This window comes from Lipophrys pholis (genome assembly GCF_963383615.2).
Source record: "Lipophrys pholis genome assembly, chromosome: 8".
Classification (NCBI taxonomy): domain Eukaryota; kingdom Metazoa; phylum Chordata; class Actinopteri; order Blenniiformes; family Blenniidae; genus Lipophrys; species Lipophrys pholis.
In genome coordinates, this window is record NC_137630.1 from 7315489 (window position 1) to 7329743 (window position 14255).

General features: G+C 41.7%; 1 protein-coding gene across 1 annotated transcript in view; it reads left to right on the plus strand.

The window, feature by feature from the left end:
• Positions 1-914: 914 nt before the first annotated feature.
• cpne9 (copine family member IX) overlaps positions 915-14255 on the plus strand; it is a gene marked incomplete at both ends in the record, with an annotated part of 148437 nt that continues 135096 nt past the window's right edge. Inside the window, 2 exons of the mRNA XM_080470203.1 lie at positions 915-994; positions 5448-5488. Of these exons, the coding sequence (XP_080326329.1) occupies positions 915-994; positions 5448-5488 (121 nt within the window). The remainder of the gene's footprint in view (positions 995-5447; positions 5489-14255) is intronic.

Genomic DNA, 14255 nt, shown 5'->3' on the forward strand with positions numbered 1-14255 from the left:
AAAACACTTTTAATACAATGTTGATGGACCTCTGATACCGATGAGAAATTTTGAAAAAACACCCCTGTATAATATGGTACTTTTAATTTAAAATCACAATGTTTTTTTTTCTCTGTCTGAGCACCCTCTAGTGGACTGAATATGGTGCACGTCAACTACAATACTTGAAGGTTCAATTAAAGCGTCAAATATAAAGTACAAATCAAGATTAAATGTTAGACAATGAATCTTTAAACACACATCACATTTGATTTCCTTTGAAATGCTGTCACGACTCATCTGCAGATTATCTGCTCTGTACATGAACTGAATCATCCTGAAATCTCTCAACGTTATGGGTTTTAGCTGGATGAATAATAGATTGTGTGTGTGTGTGTGTGTGTGTGTGTGTGTGTGTGTGTGCGTGTGTGTGTGTGTGTGTGTGTGTGTGTGTGCGTGTGTGCGTGTGTGTGTGCGCCACCTGCTCCACCTGACGGTGTGTCCCGGTGCTGTTACAGGTGCGTCCTGTTGGCTGCGCTCTCCTCCTCGGAGCGCACCGTGAAGGCAAGGGAGGATGAATGAACTTTAATTCTGCCTCACAACTTTCACCACCTCTCTCTCTTTCTCTCACTCTCTCACTCTCTCTTGCTCACTCGCTCTCTCATCTCTCTCTCATCTCTCTCTCTCTCTCTCTCTCTCTCTCTCTCTCTCTCTCTCTCTCTCTCTCTCTCTCTCTCTCTCTCTTCCTCCGCTCTCTGCGCGCCGCTCTCTCCAGAAGCGGAACGACCCAGCGGAACATCTCTACAATGGATTTACTGCAATCACGATCATATTGTGAATGATCCCAGCTTCCTCTCCTCTCCCCGTCTCTCTCCTCTCTGCCCTCTCTTTCTGCGCTCTCCCTCCGTGGATGCTCTTCAGCGTCGTGCGTCGCGATGATGGCATCAATAGGGGAATTCGACCCTCTCAACACCAGAGTCCCCGCAACTAAAATAGAAGTTACCGTGTCGTGCAGGTAAAGTGCTTCTTTCTACATCTGCCAGCGCGCGGCTGTCAAGTCATCCCACTCCCGCGCTTCTTCAGGGTTAAAAACTAAATGTCCACCTGTGAAATTGCGATATCTCTCTACTATATTCATGACATTTAGATGTATATATTCATAAAATAGGTGTTTGTCTTGATAACTCTTCGCCCATCTACGTGTGTTTACTCTCTTCTGCATGACCTTTTACTTTCTGATGCCCTTTCCTCCAATCATAAAGGGTAAATCTACATCTGCCGCCTCCAATATACATCAAAGCCGTCATACGTCCTTTAGGATCTCCTGATTAGTGTGTGAAGTCTGGCCCGGCAGATTGTCATTGACATTCACCGAGCGCAGGTTGATCCTCCGTGCAGGTGACCGTCGTCTAGAGACGCAGGCAGATGTGTGAAGACAATCGGGATGAAACTTGTGTGCCGGCTGAACAGACGAGTGGTCAAACTCAGTCAGGGGGGATTTTTGTTTTCCCCCAACGATGTCTGCGTCTGCCTTCCTTGCCTGCGCGGCTGACTGTCTTTTCTAATCCACTCCTGAATAATAAATAGCTTCTGCGAAGTCCCTTCTGACAATGAGCCAGACCCCGAAGGGTCCAGACACCTGAGGCAGACTCTCCAAATTCTGTAGGAGTCCCAACCGGAGCCGGACGATGAACACGTTTTGCACCACGCTTGTATTTTCCAGATTAAAACTCCTTTGTTTGGTGAGATACGGTGATAAATGCACAGTCCTTCAGTTTAGGATGAAGCCTTGAAGCAAGAGGTGGAAAACAGCAACCCTGGCTCCCTTTGAAGGGAGAACCAAATCCACCCGAAGTCCATCTTTTTTGCAGCTTGATGAATAATTTGTTGCGACACATTTTGTGGAGTCTGTTAAAAAAAATAAAAATATGTTGTGTTTGCACAGGACTTGGTCGGTATTAAATAAATCGCTATTTGTGCTAAGTAGATGGGACATAATAGCTTGTAATGGGCTGCAGAGCTTGTTGTCGGTCGTGTCGTACGTTCCATTTTGTTGAGGGGGCAGCAGTTCAAAATCAGTTTTAAAGTTTGAGTCCTTCATTCAAATGAACTGAGCTGGTTCGAATGAGATCCGCCAATCAAATACACCGTTAGTCATATTCACCCGTCCTGCAGTGCAATGCAAGACACTCCATCCATCCATCGGGAGCAGTTTGGGGTTTATTCACTGACCCGACGTAGCAGCTGAACGACAACCTGCTGTACCAAGTGGACCACCGGCGCCCAGAAGAACATCTCCACCTTTAGCTCGGTTGGTGGCATCCACAATACAAAACGCAACACTATAGGAACATTTTAGCAAATTGGACCCCAGAACTTCTTCCATTTTTCGTGTCGGTTTTGGATCAGCATGAAAAAGATGATTGTTAGTCGGGGCTAATGATCCACGTTTTAGGTTTCTTAGCTAAAAGACTGGCTAAAAGCCAGAAAAACTGTTGCTAAGCTACGACCAACTCTACAGAAAGACACTGCTTAGAGCCGTCGAGATACTGAATACAAACCAAAACCTCAGCATTTCTATGAGCAGCAAGGTTTGTTTCATTTGTCAAATACTTTGCAAAGATGTTATGTCGGGTGCAATGGTTGTTGTGGATATGATTATATTATTCATTGCTACTCACTGCTGCCACCTCAAGGTAAAATAAGTCATTACCAAATGTGAGAATCATGTGGGACGCAAAGTGGCACAATGATGAGGCTTTTGTTTAAGCTATATAGCTTTTTGGGGGGGATAACTTTTTTTTTAAGGCAAAATATGACACGGCGAAGGCTGGATGTTGTAGATTAAACATTCAAATGATGCACATTTGCCTCCAAAAATGTTGAAACAAAGAGAATATACAGGCCATTCTTGTTTTTTACCCTGATATTTAGTTATAAGAATTGAAAAGTATTACTGCTGGGAGAAAAAAAAAAATGGCTGCCACAAGTTCCTTAAAGAAAACCTTATCTTTTATGGTTTCAAATGAAGACATTGCATCACTGATTTACTGACGACTGGATGGACTTTGAATCGACCTCCACTTCAGGAGTAGATGGTGTCTTGCAATTAAGAAAGTGAAAGCTTGGATCTGCTGCTCTCCATAGAGTCATATAGGGAATGACGTTTACCATTTTGGCAAGTATTTTGGAAATCGTGTCAAAGTTGACCTGCCAGTATTGTGATAATAATGTGGAGGCATTAAACGTGTGTTCAAGTATGACATTTGTCGGCGCTATTGGATGTGGAAGGAAAAGTCTGAACCAAATGTGACCTTGAACTGTAAAAATGTGAGTTGATGTGAATTCTTTGGAGGGCAGCTCTTTACACCATCAATAAGAAAAAAACCAAACAACCCCAAAGACCAGGCGATTTGTCAAACTCATTGTGCAGCCATGCAAACCTTCATAAACAATATCATTGGTTCAGCGGTCTGTAACCTTCATGACCTTTTCTCACTGTCCACCAAATCAAATTTAACTGGAGCCGTGAAACACGTTTAACCTTTAAAATGAGGCGACGACACCTTAAAAAGTTTCATGTATAGTGTTGGTACATAAATTCCGAACAAAAATTTGCATTCATGAAGTGTCAATTCGAATTTAGGAACATTTCATTACATTTTCAGCTGCTTGTAGACCTGATTTTAGTGGTTTTATTTTTCTCTTTTAGCATTTTCTAGATAGTTTTGACATTTGAGCTTTTAAACCGTTTTGATTCTTTTAAGCAATTTTGCATGTTTTCCCCTCATTTAATTATTTTTTTCTTTCAGTAATTCTTACAATTTTTGTTTTCTAAGCTGTTTTAGCATGTTTCCTTATATATGCTAGTTTTAGATATTTTTCCCATTTTGGTTATTTTTATAAAACCCTTTTTTACCCAAGAGTTAAGAGCCCTTTTGAAAATGACTGGTGTGAAAATTAGCTAAAAATTAATTAAACTAAACTAAACTAAAATAAACTAAACTAAACTAAACTAAACTAAACTAAACTAAACTAAACTAAAATAAAATAAAATAAAATAAAATAAAATAAAATAAAATAAAATAAAATAAAATAAAATAAAATAAAATGAAATGTGTATTTCCGTATGATTTTCTGGAAGCTTCATGGTGCCACTATAGAGGAGCTAAAGAGTCAGATGTGGCTGCAGAGCTGCTGCAGAGCTGCAGGTTGCAGACCCCTTGATTAGTTCAATGTTCTTAGCGACTATGGAGGAAACTGGAGTGAGATCTTTGCCTCTGAAGCTCATCTTCATTTCCAAAACCCAAACGGGGGGCGGGGCTTAGCCAAAGATCAATTAGCACATGAGTGTAAGCGTTCATATTTAAAATCATACGCAGAAGAAATACTTGTAGAAGTTAAAGAGAACTTGAGCTTGCTTTTCGACCTTCATGCCTTACCATGCTCGAGTGACTGTAGAGTTTTCTTTATGAGTATGTCACTGATGGCTAATCTCCATTTAGAGCCACTTTAAAAAAAAAAAAAAAAAACTTGATGAGAAAACAAGGACAACATGCTTTTCTTCACTTTTGCCACCGCGTAGCATAAAACCCACTTACAGCTGTAACTTGGTTGCACTTATTCTGGTGCCTCACAATGTCTCACAACGTGCTCATGTCTGTGGAAATCTACTGTCCTCTGAAGCAACCAGAATTCTCTCAAGATAGCTGGAATTGGCATTATTTACATATTACTTTAGTTCAACTAGTAAGATAATCACTTAAAACATGTTTGTTTAGGTTCAACACTGCAACACAACAACTATAAATGTAACCCCAGTCTCATGTACACAGGGCTACATAAAAAAACTACTACCATTAACCACAATTTAACCAATCCGTGTTAACTAATGAAGCTATTTCACAAAAAGTCTATAATCACCCGATTCTGAGAACCACAGCTTCTAGTAAAAGCAATGTTTCCTTTTAAATTAGAAAACTGAGTGCATGTCCGTAGGCCACAGAAACTTCCGCGGCATGTTGAGCTCTGGCAGGCATTGTTTGCAAGTGAGGAATTCAATCAAGACAAATCTCCTTCTCTTATTACCTCTTCATCTTCTGCTTCCTGAGGGTCTTCGTCAGCCTTTCGCCAGTCGCTGAGTGTTTTATCCGGGCTTACCGCTGCTTTCATTTCAGGGGGGAAAGGGAGGGAGATTCTGGGGTGGGTTGCAGCACAACGTTGTGTCGGTTCGTTTCACAGAATGATTCAGGGTGCAGAGGCAGGGGGTCGTAATTTAAAGAATAATTGCCCGTGACCTAACTTTACAGAGTTCCCAGCTGAGAGGTTTTTTTTTTTTTTGCTAACTCTCTGGAGAGCCGAGCACAAAAGAGACAAAAATAGAATTTAAGAAATGTTAATGAATGAACACATTGCCGTGCAAACAATGGAAGGATTCGTCTTTACCTGCTCTTATTCTGTCTCCGCAGGAGTCTACTGGATGTGGACACGTTCTCCAAGTCTGACCCTGGTATGTAAACACCCTTCACTGCCCGAACGGTTGCTTTGGACTCGCTTGTGGAAACATTTTTTAAGTTTTGTTCAACTGGCATTTCCCTTTCCTTGACAGCAGTGGGACAGAATTGATTGTGTTCTGGTTCCCTCTGGGACTCACGCTAGTAAATAACCCTGAAGGTCAGAGCTATCAGTAGGTGACAACATGGCTGACACTGTGCATGACTGAGGAGGAGGAGGAGGGCAGCGTACAAGGACAAGAGAAAGGAAGAGGCAAAGTTAAAGAAAGGTCAAGAAGTAAACCTCAAATACCAAAGTGGATTTTAGTATGAGGGGATGTGGGTTTTTTTTTTCATGGGCTGCGGTTGCTTTCAGGTCTGACAATCATACAAATACATTCTCAAGCTGATTTACCAGAAAGATTCCAAGGACTGCCTGTTGTTTTAGTGACTAAAAGCAGTTCTGGGCTTATTTTCCTCCTGAAGATGAATTTTAGACAATGATGTGTGTCCCTGATGGTACTTAGTGATAAACACAAAAATCAATCCAACAAAAGTGACAAAAATGTTTGAATTTCTTCCCCAAGCAGATTTTATTTATTTTTTTAATTATTTATTTTTTGTCCCAGACAAGAAATCTGCCCCTACTGCTCTGTTTGAGATGCCAGCGGATAGGATTTATTAGAGAAGGACCAGGTGCAGAGCGATCCTGGTCATATCTAAATATGTAGACATTACAAGACATGTCTGGGGTGGTCCCGGACTAAATTCAATTGATCCTGTCTGTTTGCGGTGATCCAGGACTGGTCGGGATGGATTCATAGCTCATTGACCAATGCGAGCAACGTACAAAGTCACATGGCTTTTCAGCCATTTCCTGACCCAACTAGCACCACTTCACGGGTTTCACCAGCCTGTAATTCCTCCAACATTAATTGTGATAAAAGAATACCTTTTCTTTTTTCACTTTTGCTGAGGACTCCCGCCATTCTGGAAAATTGCCGGTAGAAATCACATGAAAACATAATCTACAACAACAGTGCTCCCCTCTCTGTTTGTGGCAGCCTGGTCCTGGACCAGGGGAGTGTTTTTGTCCTGTCCAGTCCTACAGAATCTACTGTGTTGGCGGCTTACTTTTATTCAGCAAAATCTTTCAGAAAGAGTTAGATGAATCTGAACTTGGAAAGAAAAAAAAAGCAATATACGATTATCTCTCACAAAATCAAAGCTGTTTGAAAAAGAACAAAAGGGGAGATTCAGGACCTAAGAAGAGGTACAACACACAATATATGTTCTTACCATATTTGCAAGTAAAAGTGATCGTATTGTGATCTTGAGGGGAACACAAAAGACACTTTTGAAATTCTCTTCCGATGTCATCTAATTTGACGGCTGGAATTTTGGCTCATAGTGACTTCATCTTTGACACAATACAATTGTCCCCAATCGTCTGCTCATGTCTTTGTGAACTTTGGAATACATTTCCCTGAGCATTTGAAGATAAATGGACCATACTTTGGTCTGTGTGTTTCAATGCGACATCTGTGTAAAGCTTGAGGTGAAAAACTGGGTTTCCAACAATATGGTATAGAGGTTTATTTTCCACTCAAGGGCAAACTGCTGTCGATATGGTGGTTGAGGGCCAAGGCCAGTGCGACTTGGAATGCCAGAACGTATAAACACAACTCAAAAATTTGTTCTGCAAAGGCAATGAAAACAGAAAGCTCTCTTTTGACATTTTCACTTGTGTGACACTCACATATTTCAGTAGAAAGGGTTTACTGGAGACACTCACTATTGTAGTTTTACTTTCTTTTGCCATCGTTGGACATCCACACTGTAATTTGGGTGACTGAGTGTTTGTAGAAGCGAAGGTTAGAATTTGACTTTGTGCGTAGTTGATGCTTTGTTAGGTAACTGGGTGGGAAATGTCCCACCTTCCCACCCTCCTCTGCCTCTGATTGACTCGACAGCTCTCTCGGTAAACGTAGACATGAACCGATCAAATCAGTGAATGCCACAAGTTCCAACTCATTGATCTTTGGCTAAGCCCCGCCCCTGAATGCAAATGAACCAATAGCATTCAGCTATCAACAGTAACTAAGAGGGGGCGGGGCTTAGCCAAAGATCAATTAAAGGCAGAATCAGGGAAAGTCATGACTACGTCATCCTAGTGAAAAAAAATGCTTCCTTTTGTTATTTTGATTGAGCTACACTAACCTTATGTAACCATAAAACTTATGAGCAATTAATGTAACAGTTTGTAGATGTATTGCTATCACAAACCAATGAAGTATGAACATGTATTCTAAGTGATGTTTGTGGTATTTATAACTTCATTTCATCATTTCCATGGTAACCGTTTTTAATGAAAGGCATGTTTGCCTCCTTTCTGCACTGCTTTAGGTTGTCATGTTGTCAACTGGGAAATGGGACCTCACCAAGTGGTAAACTTTTCCAGTTCCCAGCTGCATTAACAGAGCATCCGTTTGTGTTTCTGGCTTCACTTCCGGTCGTCTCTGAACTGATGAGCTAAACTCTAAACAGGTGTTGCCAATTAGCTGCTGAGGATTATTTCGCTCTGAGGTCAGACTTCTGTCGGTGGCCAGATTGTCGAAACTCTCGTCAACATTGTTATCAAGCCACTCTTTGTTTCTGAAAGTTGCTCGTTTTGTGGCGTTTTTGCTTAAGCCATTCCTTGCATAGTTAAGTTTGCCTTTTTCATTTATCTTTGTATTCAGTTTTCTAGATTTTATCTAACTTGTGGTTTCTTTTTGCTGTGGTTGTTTTTTGCTCTGCCCAACCATAACGCACACTCAAAACCTTTCAGTATATTCACAAACATTGTTTATGTGAATTTGGAAATGAGGGGAAACGTCAAAGGTCCGATATTATGCAAAATTGGCTTTCTAATGGTTTTCTAACAGAAATATGTGTCCCCACAGCAAGAGGCCCCAGAAGTGAAGAAAGTCTGTCATCTCCATCACTTGCTCCACGTTTTAGTGAACATGTGAGAGATTTTCCCTTCATGACGCCATGTGGGGAAATAACCACTCCCTCTGGTAGTGGAGCTCTGTCTCACTGATATACTTAAAGAATCTGGTATGATATAAAAAACCGTAACAGTTCCCCTCACAGTTAGCAGGAGCTAGCATTGGCTACTTGGTATTAGCTGTAACGACACATACGACCAAACTCAGTAACATATTCAGACACACAATATTTTTAACTCACCATCTTCAGGATTCTCTCCTTCTGGGTCACATTCTGGTTCAAACTGGTTGAATGACAGCGTCTATACGAGTCAGGCGATACATCCACTGTAACCATTAGCACATATTACCGTTGTTTCGGATTAACTGGTTTCCCCGTTAAATGGTGACAAACTTTCTTTAGCATCAGTCTTTGCTGCTCTTAATAGCATAAATTATAATACAACACAAAAAAGCTACCACATTTTTAAACTTCATTGTAAATGCAGTTAAATGACGTTACGCAGGTCAGCTACGAATTTCTGCCACGCTTTTAACATCTGTTATTAGCAGCAACAAGGGACGCTAAAGGGTCACCAGTTAGCAGGAAAACCATTTGATCTGAAACACCAGAAAGCTCTTCTCCCCGAGACGGGCCTGGAGAAGGTGTGAACAGACACAGACACAGACACAGACACAGCCTGTTCTCAGTAGAGCTCAGTAGAGGGACGTTTAGACTGGATGACATTCAGGACCAAGGCTGGATTTGATGAAATACACTTTGATAAAATATCGTGGGACTACTGACACCAACGTGAAAATATTGAAAAACTGTACAATATGAGACTTTAAATATTGACCCAATATACACTTATTGTAAAATACTGCTGTATCCTGTAGTATTTTTATGTCATCGCTATGGTGTGAGACTGAATGACTACATTTGCCCTTCTCAATACATTATTATTCATCCATTGTCATTGGCTACTTGAGTACAAATTCATGTCTGAGTTAGAACTGACACGGCAAAGCCAAGACTAGCAAAACGCTTGAAGAATGTAACAAGCCCTGCATACAGATGTGCCTTCTAACACTAATTCCTTGTGTGTCGGGCAGCCGGCTTCATTTGTAAGCAATGAAAAGATGATGTTATGCATCTTGTGTATCGCCACTGCTGTGCACTCACCTTGAGCCATTAAGATATAAATAAGTGTAATTACTGGTATACCTTCAATTTAGAAAACAAAAGCCAAAACTTGTCTTCTGGAGTTTGTGTTGCCAGACGTTGAAGCACAGTGTGGATTTTTCACAGCCAATCATCTCTGCAGGAAGTCGTCTCTTTGTTATTCACCAATTTCTCACAAGGGTCCCTTAAGTATTCATTTTGTTTTCAAAGCCGTCATCTTGCCCAGTGGAGAAAACAGAGGATCAAAGAATGCAGGTCAGAGGAAGGCACTCACAAGATGCGATGTTCTAAATGAGAGAGAAAAACAAGTATTTCTGAGAAGGACAGGAAATAAGTACAGAACGATGTAAAACGTGGAGTAGCTGTTTAACTTTAAAACATTACCACTCAACCTTAAATGATTGTAATTCATGGAAAGTAATTCTTCTGAACACTGAGTGAATGTTTAGGTGCTTGGATTATGAGAGCTTCAGACAAGACAGGAGAAAAATGTCAAGACAGTGAAACACAATGTCAAGACTGCCGAAGAAGCCACAACAAGCCAAACAGGCAAAACGACTGCAGCTGGCAGTTTAAACTGCTCTGTTACAGGTTTCAGCTTCCTGACGCCAATGCCTTCCACATTTTAAAGCAAGACGAGCGGCTTCTGAGGAGAAAATCTGAGAGCCCATCAGGCCCGACTTTCTCAGACCAAACGACTCCCCGGATCAGCCAGACAGCCGGGCTTTAAATGACTTACACAAATCACAGCTGGAGAGCACATCTGTCCAACTCCTGGTCTCGAGGCTTGGGTGATAATGTGTGTGAGTGATAGCAGATGTGCAGATCTGCCCGCGGAGCTCCAGCCGGTAGTGGCGGGCATAGAGCAGGGTGAGGGCTCACTGCCTCAGACCGGGAAAAAAAACATCACATGTAGTGGATGATGCTCAAAGTAACCTGGTACAACATACAGTGTAATCGAGGCAGACAGTTGTTTTTTTCTTTTTTTATTATTGTGAAAGTACTGATTAAAGGTTTTTCTTTTGAGTAGTGAGTACAAGTCTTAGATTTTTGGGGAAATCTCTGTTTTCAGGTATCTCTCAGGGAAATGCTTCTGCACTTCTCTCCTAGTGATAAAGAAGCAGTGCAGAGTTTCACTTTTAATGTAAAAAATGAGCAGTGGGACGAGCACAGTATATAATCTTTACCGACCATTTAAAAGTCATACACAATAATCAACAGAATGTCACAAAGCAATCTATTGTCATAAACATCATTGCTGAGGAACTTTATTTGAGCATTCTGCCTGAATGTTGATGCAAACCGTACTGTTTTTATGCAGGACTTAATAATTAAAACTGCCTTTACACATTTATGGACAGATAAAATGAAAATAACTGGGTTGAGATATACAGAGATGCGTAAACTGTTTCTCCATTGTTCCTTGAGGCCAAATGCATAAATATTCTGTTGACATTAGCTCCACTCAAGATGTTAATAGGGTCCCTCAATGATTTTACAACACTCGAGCGTTCTGGGCTAAATCACTTCTTTCAAGCAGAAAAAGGCCAAGATCCTCCTGCCTTGGATAACAGCCATCTTGCATGCCTTAAAGACGGGCTGTCAGAGGTGCTGAGTGGAAGTGCAAAGCCTCAAAATCCAACTGTGTATCTTGACATTTTACGAGTTTCGCTGAAATATTTTAATTGTGAGGTTCAAAATGTCAAGGCTTCGTATTTTCAAGATCTGATGGGAAACCAGACAACTCCAGGTCCCTCGGTCCTCCTGAATGTTAAACCTTGTTCCATTTCCTCATCATCAGATCTGAATGAACGTCCTCGCAACAGGTTCTTTGAAATTCCTTGCACACAAGAGCTTTTAACACAAAAGTGAAAATCTCTTGATGGCGGGCTTTGTAAGATCTTTAAAATAGGTAGTACACAGGCCAGTCATTTATTGCTTCTCAACATTTCACTTCAATGGTTCATATGGTCTTTCTGTCAAACCTACATTAATCTCTCAGGAATAGTGTTAGATTCAGATCAGGTAAATATTGATTTATTAATTAAATGCCTTCCCAGTTCACCTTCACCCCAAACTGAACTCTAATTTGCCACTAAAGCTAAACGCTGCCAGACAAATGCAATGTCAACAACAAATGATACCTGGAGCCTGGACAACGCAATCTGTGTCCCGGGCAGAACCGAAATGCAGACTCACAGGACGGAGAAAAGTTTGAAGAGTTTATTGAAAGCAGCAAACAAGAGCGAAGATGTCCTGAGGGAGAATCCAAAAGAGTGTCCAAAGAATCAGAAAAAAACCCTCAAAACACGAGTAAATCCAAGCAACGCAGTTGAAAAGACGAATCCCTCGACAGTCAACACAGCAGGTATGAAGACGATCGGGTGCTAAGACAGGAGTGAAGGGAGTTTAAATAGACGGGACGGAGACAAACGGGTAAAACACATAGACACATTGGAACACACAGAGGGAAGCCAACAGGATGGGCTGGTACATCGAGATGCAGACAAGACAGGTCAGTCAGAAAACAAACAGGAAGTGGCAAAACAGCAAGAGACACAGACTTATGATGCAGAAGGGGACCTGACAATGTGCAGATTCCCAGTTCTGCCCGTTTCTAGTTCGAGGCTGCTTTCTAAACCTGCCGAGTCTTTCCATGTGACATTAGCATGTTCTACCTGTGTGTGTTTCATCCAGACGCTCTGACTTCCTCCTACAACCCAAAGACATACATGTTTGTTTAGTTGTTGACTCTAAACAGGCTGAAAATGAAAGCGTGTGCTTGTCTCGCTGCGTTTGTGCTGTGATGAACTGGAAACATGTCCAGGGTCTACTTGACCTTTCACAATGAATTGGCGAGAATGAATCGCCGCACCAGAGTCTTTTGCCCAGATAAAGTGCAGATTCGTGGTTGAATGGTTGGTTTGTTTCAGCTGGACAACCTAACAGGGTACGAGATCACAGACTGTCAGCCCGCGTCGATGTCTGGCCAGTGGCGTATCCATGACATCCCTGAAACTCTCTAATAAAATGAAGATAAGGAACATTCTGGAGAGTTGCTGCCGTTAGGTTGATTAATAAGAACTTCAGTGTCTTTGATGGCATGGTTGAGAGTGCCCGACCGAAGAGATGATGTGCATGAGGGTCATTTTATAATTTTCCCCTGTGATGTAGAAAGCCGAGTGCCTGAGAGGCAAATGTGCTACTTTTCTTTGATCCTTTTGTCATAAGCAAGTAGATGTTGTTGGCTATATTTGTCCTGTGGAAGAATTTTTCGCCTGTCATGTTGCCCGGCCGTCGTTCTTGGCCTTTGCAACCTGAAATACAGCCTCTCGGTTTCATGTTATATTTTTGTATGTCTTTCTGCTGATTGGGTGATTCTGTTCTCTTTCAGAACATTGAAACAAACAGAACAACGTTGTCCCATTCAGACCTGAACTCTCTGGAAGAGCCTCGTGGTATCAGGCACCGTGACTTTAACAGCAAAGTGCTGGAAGTGGTGCAGTTGGATTTTCATGGAGCACAGTGGACATTTCAGCACAGCGCACAGCTGATTGGATTCAGATGTGGTGCATGCACACAGAAAACGAGGCGTGAAGGAGGTGCATGCTCCCTTCCAAGCAACGGTTTGGAGACCAAATGGGAGAATGGGTACACTCCTGTGTAAGCACACTTTGCAGACAAAAAAAACCGGTTGAGGATGAAGTGATAATTCAAAGCCAAGAATAAAATGATAAACATTGAATACATTAAATTTTAAGTCCCCCTCAGTTGGTAGAGCATCAGATTTGCAACCTCAAGGTAGTGGGTTCATGTCCTACGCCGGGTGCCACCTTCCTGTGGGCTCACCACCCGCAGGAAAGGTTCTTAATCGGTGCATTGTGATCTGGGTGACAGTACTCAGACTGCCAGACCTGGAAACGGATACGTGGGAGAAAATGGATGGACATTAAATGTTGATATACAATATTCATTTTTCAAAATTAGCAGTCGGCGTCAAGCCATGGAAATGTATATTTGTTTCCCAGTTACTGATGACAGCGCGGGAAATGGTCACAATAATCAACCAAAAACAAAAAGGTTTAATAAAGTATATGGTTGTTTCAGACTTTAGGAGGAAACTAGACAGAAGATAAAAGAAGAATGGAGAAAAAACATGCAAACTCCATTACAAACAGATATCTTTCCTGTATCTTGACAGCAGAACAGGCCACTCACCTGATTTGAAAGTCCTCTGTTACGACCCGGCTCCGCGAGCAGAAGGTGCAGTTGTGGGAAGTAACATTCACCTGGTGAGTTTGGGTGAAGTTAGGGTTTGATTGGTAGTTCTCAGGCTTCCATTAATCAGACAGAACCCCAAAGACACATACAACAATACAACAAAGGATGACCTTTGGTACTGATACCAAACAGGTACTGCCCAACAAAAAGGGAAAACAGGGGGGCATCACCTGATGACTAACGATACAATGACGGATTAAATAACAGAAAGGTAGCTTCTCCTCTGGAAGGCCGTTAGAAGTTTCAAACAACACACATTTACTAAACAAGAGTGGCGGAGGAAGTCAGTGAGGCTACTTCCTGTCAAACAGCACACTAACAAACACACACAGAGGCAGAGGCGAG